Source organism: Pantherophis guttatus, chromosome 7 (genome assembly GCF_059756535.1).
Source record: "Pantherophis guttatus breed Tessera chromosome 7, ASM5975653v1, whole genome shotgun sequence".
Classification (NCBI taxonomy): domain Eukaryota; kingdom Metazoa; phylum Chordata; class Lepidosauria; order Squamata; family Colubridae; genus Pantherophis; species Pantherophis guttatus.
In genome coordinates this window covers 23,896,269-23,909,473 of record NC_142069.1, presented here as the reverse complement: position 1 = coordinate 23,909,473, position 13,205 = coordinate 23,896,269, and the positions used below count along the sequence as shown (strand labels likewise).

At 39.0% G+C, this 13,205-nt stretch overlaps 1 protein-coding gene across 4 annotated transcripts in view; it reads left to right on the top strand.

Moving 5' to 3' along the window:
* Positions 1 to 2,826: 2,826 nt before the first annotated feature.
* IGF1 (insulin like growth factor 1) overlaps positions 2,827 to 13,205 on the top strand; it is a 66,889-nt gene continuing 56,510 nt past the window's right edge. Inside the window, exons 1-2 of one of the 4 annotated variants that reach the window (XM_087873789.1) lie at positions 2,827 to 2,982; positions 10,611 to 10,773. In XM_087873789.1, coding sequence (XP_087729915.1) covers positions 10,617 to 10,773 — 157 coding nt within the window. In that variant the 5' untranslated portion in view covers positions 2,827 to 2,982; positions 10,611 to 10,616. The other 3 variants (XM_034403031.3, XM_034403030.3, XM_034403032.3) reach the window with 3 other exon arrangements.

Below are 13,205 nucleotides of genomic sequence, written 5' to 3'. Positions count from 1 at the left end.
AGAGTTTTACCAGCCACCACCCTCTCTTATATAGTCTCTGGGGTGTGGTTCAGTGACTCAGTTCTAATCCCTAGCACGCCTCCTTAACTGCTGCAACCGTTTATCACGCCTTCGTTGGCGTGCATCCAGGAATGATGGCTCTCCTTCGCTCTCATCCGAGACACCTGGCTCCTGGCTAATCTCCTCTCCCTCAGCCGGCACCTGAGACAGTGCCAGAGGGGAGGGGCCTGGAGAGGGAGGCCTGGCTGACTCCTCTTCCTCATGTTTGGAGCTTTCTTCCTCCGATAAGATAGGCTCAGAGGGCGGGGCCACAACAGAACCTGCTGAAACCCACCTCTGCTTCACCCATGCTTGGATATATGCAGGAACATGAATGTAGCACCTCTTGAAAAAAAAACAACCCTTCATATGGATCCATCTAGGTCAGGGATGTCAAACTTCGGCCCTCGGCCCAGAAGCATCACATGCTGACCACCCCCACCCCCAATTTAGCAAATGGGGGGAAGTCACGATACGTCATGTGACAACAATGCGACGACGCAAGTTTGACACCCCTGATCTAGGCAACTACTGCCTTGGTGAATCACAAGCCTGAAGCTTGTGTAAATTGCATTAAGAATATTGCAGCTTGCATGGCAGTTTAAGATATGGGTGCTTTAATGAGGTGCTGTGCTCATGTTACTGCAGCTTCTTCAGCTTTTCTGAAGCATTTTCAAGCACACCCAGCCTCTATTGGACAGTACTGTTCACACACTTGAAAGAAACTGCCTTTTGAAATGAGATAATACAGGCCTAATGGCACATACAACTTTATATTCCAATACTTCTCATGCTTCAGAATCTGTTTCATTCTTCTGATGATGGTAAAGTTTGCAAATATTTTGCAGAAAACATTTTTTCAGGTTTATAATTTCATCCAAATCACGGAGAAAGTAGCTCCCTTCCCCCTTTTTACTAAGTAAGAAACTCCCAACAACCTGCAAAGAAAAACAGAACACATGTACTGCATGAATGCATGCTTTGATCCTAAAGTGTATATAATTTAAACAGATTATATCTATTACTTTGGATTTTTATATTTTCAACTTGATTTAACGGATCAATAACATCATATCCTCATATTTCTGGCCACTATGTGCTATTTATAAATCAGAAAAAAACCGAGAAAAGAATAAAGATGTAAAAGATGTACACCCAACATCTAACTGATGAGATGTGACATATCAGCAATTTTGATCATCTACCTCCAAGGATGCTTACCATTTCAGGTACTTTTTCAAAGATATTTGAGGGCCAGCTTGATCTACAGATACGGGCAGATGATAAAATGTGTTGCCCTACCATGAACATCAGCCGATGTGGCACAGTGATTAGAGTGCAGTACTGCAGCTACTTCAGCTGACTGCTAGTTCAGCAGATCAGTGGATCAAATCTCACCAGCTCAAGGTTGACTCAGCCTTCCATCCTTCCGAGGTAGGTAAAATGAGGACCCAGATTGTTGGGGGCAATACGCTATTTAGTATACTGTCTTTGGTGTAAGCCACCCAGAGTCCTCGGAGAGTGGGCGGCATAGAAATATGACTAATAAAATAAATAAATAAAATAAACAGCTCCACTGCCCAATTTCTGCTGCTGATAGGAATTTGAGAAGTGTCACTGTTTGAGATCTCAGTTATCTTATGTGAAGTCAAACTATCCATCTAACTAGCTACTATCTTCTCATGATTGGGAGTAGGACCATCCACCTACACCCCGGTTTCTGTCTTAGTAAGGACTTTCTAGACTTGGGGTTACTGTTATGGAATAACTTGGTATCTTCAAACCACAGTCCCTTCATGAAGACCTTTCCTAATAATTTAATACAGAATTGTGCAGCTTCTTCCACCCTCAACTACCAAATTCAGTGGCACAGTTTCCTGCCCTTTTGAGTGAAATACATACCAAAACATAAATGTTATAGTATAACATGTATGCCATGTTTCAGGAATAACATCCCTGAAAAACAAGCAAAAATCCTTCATCTGGAAAAAGAATCACAAATGAAGGCAAATATGTGTCCAAGGATAATGTTGCAAGATTCAATCTGAGTTGGTCACTAGGACCAGAGGTTTAGTCTTCCAAGCTTTCAGACTCATGCTGGAGTCCATCCTTAGGGGACTTCCTTGAGGATGAGAGAGAAATTCCCTGAAGATGGGTTCCAGCATGAGTCCAAAAGCTCAGAAGACTAAATCTCTAGTTCTGGTGACCGACCCAGATTAGATCTTGAGAAAAAAAATCAGATCAATTTGACTGCACCCATCTTACATGATCACTCAGTTCATTGCTTTCTTTGTCCATTTGCACCATCAAGCTTGCGTTAACAAAACAAAACAAAAAGCAAAGTGTTGTGGAACATCAATGAATAGATGGGATAGAACAGGGCTGTCAAACTTGCAACCCATGGGCCGGATGTGTCACACACTGGTCACGCCCACAACCGGTTTAGCAAAGGGGGAAAAAGTCATGATATGTCATGTGATGATGCCATGACGATGTGAGTTTGATACCCCTGAGGTAGAAGGAAAAAAAAACAAATGTTTCACTTGTGTCAAGATGCATTTATTCCAGCGGGTTTTATCAAAGGCATGAGGATGTGCACTGTATATGGATTAGCCATTCTAGTAGGAATCAGATGGCAAAAGGTGCTTTTAGCATTGATATTAGGAAGAGCTGGTTCTCACAATGGCCAACAAGCAGAAATCCCCGCAGCTTCTTGGACAATACAGCACAAAGGTATCTAAATTAATCTCTGGGTATCTATTGCAGCCAGCTGAAACATGTCCATTTACATGTTTCATTTCTTATTGCAGCTTCAGCTTCTCGGAGTTCTTCAACTATATTTTCTTGTCTTCCATTCAGAAGCGTGCATTCTTTTAAAGAAGGAGGGGGATTGGGTGGAAAAAAACCAACGACACTTCAGTGCTCCAGTTTCAAAATGCAAAGGTATGATGTTATTTGTCATTGTGCCCAAAAATCCTTACTCAGTAACTTTGCCAGAAGAGGGAGAGAGAGAGAGAGAGAGAGAGAGAGAGGAGAGAGAGAAAGGAGAGAAGAGAGAGAGAGAAATCAAATGCTCCTCCAGCTGTTTCCTGTCTACAGTGTCTGTAATGTAGATAAATGTGAGGATTTTCTCTAAATCTTCTTCTGTTTGCTAAATCTCATTCTCAAATCAGAGCAGATCAAGCCTGCGCAATGGAATAAAACTCCTCAATATTGATATGTGAATATCTCCTGGATTTTTTTTTTCCTTTTTATTCCCCCCTCATTATTCCTCTGCTAACCAATTCATTTCCAGAGTTTGCACTTAAGAAGCAATGGGGGAAACCAACAGTCTTTCAACACTATTATTTAAGTGCTGCTTTTGTGATTTCTTGAAGGTAAATCTTTCTTCCTATTTGATTTCTTTTTGAAATATATATATATAATTTATAATTTTGCTGTATGTGTAATCAGATTTTGGCTTGAAGATTGCTATAGACACTTTCAGTGGCATTATTTCTGCACTGGGATTTTATTTCTAAACTGCTGAACAATTTTAGCACAGTTGAGAAATGACTGCATGGAATGACTGCTCTAAACACAGCTTAGAAACAGTAAAGGTGAAGGTACTTAAGAATTCAACTTGGATTAGAAAAACTTTCTGCAAAAATTTTTGCTCTGTCATATTTAAAATTCCCACTTACATCATTTGCTGTGGTTAATAACTGCTGAGTTGAATACAAGCAGTTTTGAATTGCACTGCAGGTGCAAATGTTGACATTGTGATACCCATTAGACATCAAGTAGCTGATTCAGTTCTCTAGGATTATTATATACCCAGAAGTACAGAAGTAACCCAGAGATTACAGTATATAGTCTTTATAGCAGCTGCTTATTGGCATCAATCTACATTTAGAGTTTTTTTAATGGTTTCCTGTGAAAGTGAAGTTTGTTTTTCCTTTTCTGAAAGAAGAACCACGCACAGTTTTCTGCTCTTTCAGATTCATGCTAAGTTTAAGCAATTGTGCAGTAAGAAAAGTGAACAAACTATTTTATGCAGTTTTATTTTACTTTCACAAAGCAGCTTTTGTTAAACAAAGTTTGATAGGATTTTTTTTTAATAGTATCCTGTATTCACTGCTTCTTGGAAACATAACTCCTCTTAGCTAGATTTGACTTCAGTAGATCCACTGACCTCTGTTTCTGTCAGCTGGCCTCAAGTTTCCATTCTCAGCAAAATTATATCCTTCAAGAATAAAGTTTTGTTTTTCCATTTTGTAGGCAGAGCTGTGTGCAGCTGACAGTCTCCAAAGCTGTAGGTGCCAATTTAGTTTTGTTTTTACTTTAAAAAAAAACACTACCTTGCCTGAGTATGATTTATCCATTTTACTTTACTTGAAAGAAATAATTTTATAACATGTTTAGAGTATGAATAAACAGTGTCATGCAAATATTGCTGAAATCAATAGCTATTGGAGGGTCATGGTTATAACTGCAGAACTATGGACAGCATCCAATGTTCAGTTTATTGGAAAGAGGAAGGTAATTTTTATTATTATTATAATAATAACATAATCCCAACATAATATAGATACCAAATCACAATTAATTAGCAGAGTGTAGTAAAATTAAATTTATAAAAGAAGGCAGTACTAAACCACTAAACATGTTAGCTGAAAACCAAATTCTATTAAGTTTAGAGGGATTTGTAGCTGGATCTTATGCATGCATGTCAGGAAGAAAACCCAAACAAGTTAAATGTGGATTATTACCATGTAAGTGTTCCTAAGCTTGCAACCTTAATTCCAAATATTATTTTTCTTGAATTCCTAAGGCTATTCCTTGAGATAAGGACATTCTTGAGATTCGTGCCATGAGAACTTTTCTCAACTTCTTTCTGGATAATGCTAGCTTCACTGATCCTACTAGACTTCTACCATAGGTTCTAGAAGGAATTTGGTTCTTCAGTATTTTTGTGAATGCCAATAGGTAGAAAAAGAATACACAAAGGCATGATAAGATATAACATTTGTATCCCTCTGTTCTGAGATTTTAAGGAAAGGTGATTCTGATAGATACTATATATTACTTTTTCTACCTACTGAGTGCCAGGACCTGGAGAGCTCCTAAAGTTCATGTACTATATATAGTCTTTTAAAGTGCAAAGGTCCATGAGTTCATAGTGAGGATTTGAACCCCATAGAATAACATCTGGCTACCTAGGGAGAATGAGTCCCAAACAGAACACACCCACTCACTTTGTCCTGGTAGTCAGTGTACTTACAGCATGTTTGACTTTTTATTCAATGCTTCCTTGGTATCATGTTGGTTGCATACATTGCCTTATTTACCTAATGACAATGTCTGACAGCTTACATATGTATTTCCTTAGCACAGATGAGTACTTCTGTCTACAGTATTCCAGCTGCCGTGTCTCTGAAAAGCGCTTTCAGTAAACCCTAAAGCGTTGTTATTTTAGATCGCCACCAAACCGGCGCATGCCCAAATTTCGCTCAAGCGGTTTTTTGTACGCGCTGCTTGATTTGAAGCTTGCCGAATGGGGAGGAGTTAGGGGAGGGCAAAAGAAGGTGTTAAAGCCAAGGAGCAATCCATCTGCTGGCTACTTTAAGAGCCACTGTTTTGGACTGCCGCACTCCAGATGCAGAAGATACTGGATCTTCTCTGAAGGAGAAGATCTGTTGAAATTGCAGCTATGAAACATAATTGGTCATTCATTACCACATTGTTTAGCCAGTCCTGCACAGTACAGAGTTGGACTCAGAGTCCAAATTTAATCAGACACTCTGATAAACCCCACCCACTTTCCAGGACTTGCTTTTAAAGGCCTCTGCCTTCAGTTCAAATGGGACAGACAATAAATTGGGGACACTCTGATCTATTGAAAAGACCAGCAGCCAAATTGTTAATTATCGTAAGTATTCCTTTAATGACTCGAGTCTTCCCATCTAAACGAAGAAGAAATATTAAGGTACATCAGAGAATTTTTCTGATAGATAAATCTTCAAAAACACTATTGTATGATTGATGGGGTTGGATTTTTGGTCCATTTGACCATAATTTCCTCTTTCCAAATTTTGTAAAGAGATTATGATTTTGCGATCTAGGAGAAAATATTGAACTTCTAGGCAAGTGTATGGTGTCACATTCTTGGCTCATATAAAGGAGTGGGAATAACACAGAGTCCCATTCTCTTGACCTAGATCTGATATTTCTTTTTTACAGTGTGCAAAGTCTGCTGCAGTCTCAGAAAAAATAACATTGTTAAATGAAGTTTATGTTTGAGGCAAAGCCAACTGGGATCAAAGAACACTGTGTTGAATACACAGTGTTCTTCAGTAGGTACGCAATGCCATTTCATTGGGACAATGCTGGGATAACGTTTTGAATTGCATCCTTGAGAGCAAGTCTGTGAAAGCAGGCGACTTACCTCCGCCTTAAACACTTTTGAGGTATCATTAAATAGAGGAAAATGGTATTATGAAAACTGAGACTATTCTTAGTTTCCATGATTGAATATAGTCAACCTCGTTTCTGCTTCTGAAGTCATACTCACGTTTGCCTTTCTATTATTCTGGACTGTCATGTTTTGCAAATGCTAATTAGCTATTTCATCTTCATTGAGTCTTTTAAATATCTTTCTATCTTTATATTGGATGTTTCCATAAATGAAGGTCTTGCCTATTACTCTCATCTGTTTGCTAGGTTCTCTGCTAGGTTGGCTAGTCATTATAGATGGGCTTTTGTAGAGAAGTGTTTTGCATTTAATATGAAGGCCAAGCTAGGCATTGCTAAGGACTGGCTTCTGTCTGTGGTTCTGATTGCCCCCCCCTTCCAGGAATAAATAGTATGTGTATTCTATCTCTCTGTGTGTGTGTGTGTGTGTGAGTGAGTGTGTGTGAGTGTGTGTGTGTGTCTGTCTGTCTGTTTGTCTGTCTGTCTGTCTAAAGGAAAAGGAATGGTCTTGGAAAAAGCTTCATAGAGGGAAAACCTGCTTTTCAAAGATCTTAAGACAAGTAACGTCTGTAGTCCTTGCAGCCATTGCCAATAAAATGTTTGGCAATCAAATCTTTTTCTACTTACTGGGCAACATTGTAATTTTCAATAACCCTATAATGTGGCAACATTTTGGGAGGCTGAGAAAAAGGGATGATCATGATGATGACGCTGATACAGCTCATTTAGCAACCAATCTTGGAGATAAATTAAGGGCAGTGGTGGCCCAGTGGTTAGAATGCAGCACTGCAGGTCTAACTCTCCGCTCACTCCAGGAGGTCGATTCTGAGCAGCTCAAGGTTGACTCAGCCTTCCATCCTTCTGAGATCAGTAAAATGAGGACCCAGATTGTTGAGGACAAGATGCTGACTGTAAACCGCTTAGAGAGGGTTTACAGTATATAAGTCTAAGTGCTATTGTTAAATTAAGGTAAAGATAAAGGTTCCCCTTGCACATATGTGCTAGTCGTTCCCAACTCTAGGGGGTGGTGCTCATTTCTGTTTCAAAGCCAAAGAGCCAGTGCTGTCCGAAGATGTCTCTGTGGTCATGTGGGCGACATGACTCAATGCCAAAGGCACACGGAAGGCTGTTACCTTCCCACCAAAGGTGGTCCCTATTTTTCTACTTGCATTTTTTACATGCTTTCGAACTGCTAGGTTGGCAGAAGCTGGGACAAGTAACGGGAACTCACCCCATTACGTGGCACTAGGGATTCGAACCGCTGAACTGCCGACCTTTCAATCGACAAGCTCAGCATTTTAGCCACTGAGCCACCGCATCCCTAAATTGCTTGCTAAATTACTTGGAGAAAAAGCCATGTAGTATTAGCATAGTTTCTGAGTTATCACAAGTATACAGGAAATATTTGGGGAAGTAGAGACACACATCCATACCTCTAAGTCTAAATCAGGGTCACTTGATTGTGAGATGGGCAGCATATCAGTATGATGAATAAATAAATAAACTTAACCCAATCAGGATTGCCATACTATATAGTAGTCAAGGAATACTTCATATCAATATGTAGCAGGGACAGGGAAATGGAAAGGAGCATCCTAGAAGAAAGCATGACTGCCTGGATTAAGCATGGAACTGAAAGATTCCTTACTACAATATTTTGTTACAAGTGCAGTTGTTGAGGTACTCCCAATTCTTAGTGAATTCATCTAGGCATTTTACACTTTCCAGAGTTTGATGATGCTTGTGTTTGTAATTTCTGCCCATTTCTCCCGGTAGTTAATTGTCTCAGATGTTTAAAAAAGATTATCAGACTGCAGCTGCCTTGTGCTGCGCCAGTAAAAAAACACAGCTGCTGATCCTAATTTAAACATCAGTTATATAGGGGTTTAAAACTGCTTTGGTAGCTGGATCACACCCAATCTATTTGGCCTTGCCCTTCACAGTTGAACCACACTATATCTGTTGAGTTAAGCCTCTGAAAACATAACAATAAGCTGCCAGGTTCAATATATATTTGGGTGTGGAAAGCCCTCTTTTTAAAATAATTTTAATAATTTAAAAGGGAAATAGATCCATTTTTAATGTCACCCTTTTCTTGTAATAGTTGGAAAAGTTGGGTGAAGCTTAAAAGTCAAAGAAGTTTTGCTTGAACTGAAATTAAGTAACTCTTCAATGGAGTTGAGTTTATCAAAATCTTGCAAATGCCTTTATAGCAGGGGTGAAATGCTCCTGGTTCGGACCGGATCACCCGATCCAGTAGCGATGGAGGTGGGTGGTTCGGAGAACCAGTAGCAAAAATCCCTGCCCCCCTCCCATGCCCAGCTGAGCCGCACAATCATCAGAGGCTTTTTTTTAACTTTTAAAAGCATCTTTTCTACAACCTCTTCGGCTGAAAAAATGCTTTTAAAAGTAAAAAAAAAAGTCTCTGATGATCGCGTGGCTCAGCTGGGATCATCAAAGGCTTTTAAAAGAAAAAAAAACCTTTCTTTCTTTTAAATGCCTCTGACGATCCAAGCTGAATTGCCTGATCGTTAGAGGCATTTAAAAGGAAAAAAGTCTCTGCCGATCAGGCAACTCAGCTGGAATCGTCAGAGCCTTTTGAAAGCATTTTTTTACAACCTCTTCACCGAAGAGGTTGTAGAAAAAATGCTTTTAAAAGTAAAAAAAAAAAAATTGGCCATGCCCACCCAGTCACATTATCCCACCGCCACCAAGCCACGCCCACAGAACTGGTAGTAACACATTTTAGGTTTCACCACTGCTTTATAGCAAATTCATGTTCACATGAATTTCAGACATCAATACATTAGAGAGGGTCCAGAACTATTTTACTAGAAGAGTACTCAAATCTTCTGCTCGAAATAAAATACCCTATACTACCAGGCTTGAAATTTTAGGCCTCGATAGCCTTGAACTAGGCCATCTACGTTCTGACCTAAATTCATAAGATTATTTATCAAAACATCCTACCTATAAATGAGTACTTTAATTTCAACATCAATAACACAAGGACTACCAATAGATTCAAACTCAATGTAATTCACTCTAATCTTGATTGTAGGAAATATGACTTCTGCAATAGAGTAGTAAATGTCTGGAACACTCCACCTGATCCTGTTGTTAGACTCTCTAATACCCATACCTTTCACCATAAACTGTCTACCATGGACCTTTCATGTTTCTTAAGAGGTCCCTAAATGAGCATGCATAAGCGCACCAGCGTGCCTACCATCCCTGTCCAACTGTCCCCGTTTATATGTACTCATTTTATGTGTTTATGGCTATGTTTTGCTTATTTATTTCCTTTTATTTGTGCCAATTTTTTTTCATGCGTCCATGTCTATGTCTATACTGTTACTTGTTTCCTTGTACTCATTGATAAATAAATAAATAAATAAATAAATAAATAAATAAATAAATAAATAAATAAATAAATAAATACTTTAAGACATGGGAGATGGCTCTGGATGCCAACACAATGACCCATAGATTTCTTTAAGAAAAAGAAAGAATGCAGGATAGAAATCAACTGCCACACCAACATACAAAATACACTAATGTACATATGTATCTGATTTTTAAAAATGCACAAAAAGCAAAAGATTTATCTGGAAATGAGATGTTTTCTTGGTCTATTTTGCTCAAAATGCTTGTATCTTCCTGAGTGTGCTTCAGATTTTACTTCAATCAAATTTGAAGCGGATGAGGATATATCTCAGAGAAAAGGCATGAAATGAAACAACAAACAATTCTCAGAGGTCAGAAAGAAATAGAAAACTGGGTTTCCCGCCTGGGAGTAGCCCTGTATCCTAGTTTATAGAGTTGTCTGTTTGAAATATTGTCCAGGATCTATTTGAATGAAGTGTCAAGGGCTGCCCAGTCAAATCTGTTTAAAAATAAAGAACTATCAGAAATAGAAATTTGAAATTGCCCATAGATATTAGCTCGACAAGGTTCATGGTCATTTGATCAGAATTTTCCTCAATATGTAATAATTCTTTCTGAATGGGCCTCTGTGCCAATAAAGCAATCAATTTGGTTCCACTTAAATCAGCACCTTGTTTATTGGGATTGTCTAAAAAAACACTGACATAGTTTTGTTTTTACTTCATTCACAGGTGAAGATGCTCACTGCAACATCCATTAATTTTTTCTACTTTGGCCTGTGTTTGCTCACATTAACCAGCTCGTCTGTTGGTGCTGCGGGCCAAGAAACTCTTTGTGGTGCTGAGTTGGTCGATGCTCTTCAATTTGTCTGTGGAGAAAGAGGCTTTTATTTCAGTAAGTTTAACCATCCATTGATCCTTTTTCTGGTCCATTTTTCCAGTTGTTTTTCTGGGGAATGTAAATTTTGGGGTCATCCACATCAGCTACCAATTCCTATGCTTTCTACAGTGTTTCCACACCCATGTGTATCAGTGGTAGGTTTCTATCAGTTGACCCCAGTTCGGGCGAACCAGTAGCGGTGATGGTGAGCTGAGAGTGAACCGGTTCATTCCGACCATCAGCCCCTGCACTATACCTACCTATATTCATTCGTTTTTAGCCCAGCTGATAGGCATAGCAGAGCGGATTGCCGTGCCTCAGCGTTTCTGAAATGCAATGCGCTTGCGCGTGTGCGTTTGTGCATAAAGCAAACCGGTTGTAACACTGGTTGAAACCCACCACTGATGTGTATGTGGAAGAAGGTATGTGCATGTCTGTATGGTATTTATCAAATAATAGTATATGTACATAATAATACGCTTTTCTCAAATCCTAGTTTATAGGTCAAAAAATGTACATTAGTTTGTGTGGGTTTAACATCTTCTACTCACTCCTCACTTTAAAAAAAAACGTGTTTTGAAGATTATTATACTTTCTAACTATTCTTTTTCTTTTCCTCTTGCTATACTTACCGATTTCACCTCTCTTCCACCCTATCAACTTCCTCTGGTACATGATTCTGCATCTGGAAATGGTTTAGTCTTGCACAATTTCTCTTTTAAGCAAATTAAAAACTGGGTGTTATATCTTTATTACAACTCTCTTCCAACATCTGGTATTTGTGGTTATGTGAATTGTCATTCAAGTGGGAAGTGCAGGAGGTAGGAAATGGTAACATAAAGCAACTACCAAGAGATACATACTGTGTTGAACAATCTTTGGTATTGCTTTGACTTCAAGATATTTGGAGAACAAGGCTGGAGAATAATTTTGCTTCAACAGTTTCGTATGAATGTGACTTCGTGAATTAAGAAGGAATGTCATGTAATGGAACGTTTCATGCTTGTGTATAAGAAGTCTTGATTTTACTATCCAACTCTTTGGTAAAAAAATTATTTAATTGAAATTATGAATTAAGAGCTTAAAATGCACACTGAGATAATTTCAGGTTCAGAGTTACTGAAGAGTTCACAGGAATAACATTTTACTAAACTAGCTTCTCACATAATTTGTTTTGTGAATGGTTACAAAAACTTTATAAACCAGCCCCTTGGCATAGTCATGCTATGGTAAGAACAGAACATGTTTACCTGTTGCCCGATACAGGGAACATGTTTACTCCTGTAACCTTAATAAAACTTGTGATGATCACAATGACTTTCAGCTCCTCTTTATTGGACATCCGTGATTAATATTTCCCCTTGGAAGATGTTTACATTTGGGCATTGAGCACCTTTTTATATAGGATAGTTCTCGCCTCCTTTCATCACTTTGTTTAACAGCTATATTAACCTGTTGTCAGAGGTCATCCATCAACTTGGCCTTGTACCAACAATAACCTGATGATACCCATCACTTATATCATCACTTATTTTATTTATTTATTTATTTTATTATTCATATTTCTATGCCGCCCACTCTCCGAGGACTCTGGGCGGCTTACACCAAAGACAGTATACTAAATAGCATATTGCCCCCAACAATCTGGGTCCTCATTTTACCCACCTCGGAAGGATGGAAGGCTGAGTCAACCTTGAGCTGGTGAGATTTGATCCGTTGATCTGCTGAACTAGCAGTCAGCTGAAGTAGCTGCAATACTGCACCCTAACCACTGCGCCACCTCAGCTCTTAATCTTTATGCTGATGCTGTGGGTGTCTTTTTTGTTTGTGTGTGTGTGTGTGTGTGTAGGCTATAAGAACTGGACATAATAAAACAGTCTGCAATTAAGAAATGGTGTAGGATCTCCTGCTTGGGCAGGAGGTTGGACTAGATCAGGGGTCTCCAATCTTGGCAACTTTAAGCCTGGTGGACTTCAACTCCCAGAATTCCGCAGCCAGCTAGCTGGCTGGGGAATTCTGGGAATTGAAGTCCACCAGGCTTAAAGTTGCCAAGGTTGGAGACTCCTGGACTAGATGACCGACAAGGTCCCTTCCAACTCTGTTAATCTGTAATCTGTAAATCTTAAAACAACACTATTTATTTTAATTTATGTCACATTTAGAAACTGTCCCTCTCCCATACAGAATAACTCTGGGTGGTATTCAAATAACACATAAAAGCTTTAAAAACTATACATAAATATTTGAAACGTTTGAAACTAAAATAATTTCAAAGTTTTGGACGAGGGGAAGGGCCTTCGTGTTGCCATTTCCTCCTAAAGATTCTCATCTCATTCCAATGTGCCTCTTGATGGGGTGGCCCTCTTGTTGAAGAAGTAGCTATATGACCTGGAAGTCCTACTTGACTCATAGCTACTGCTGAATAAACTATAATAAATTGAGAATGC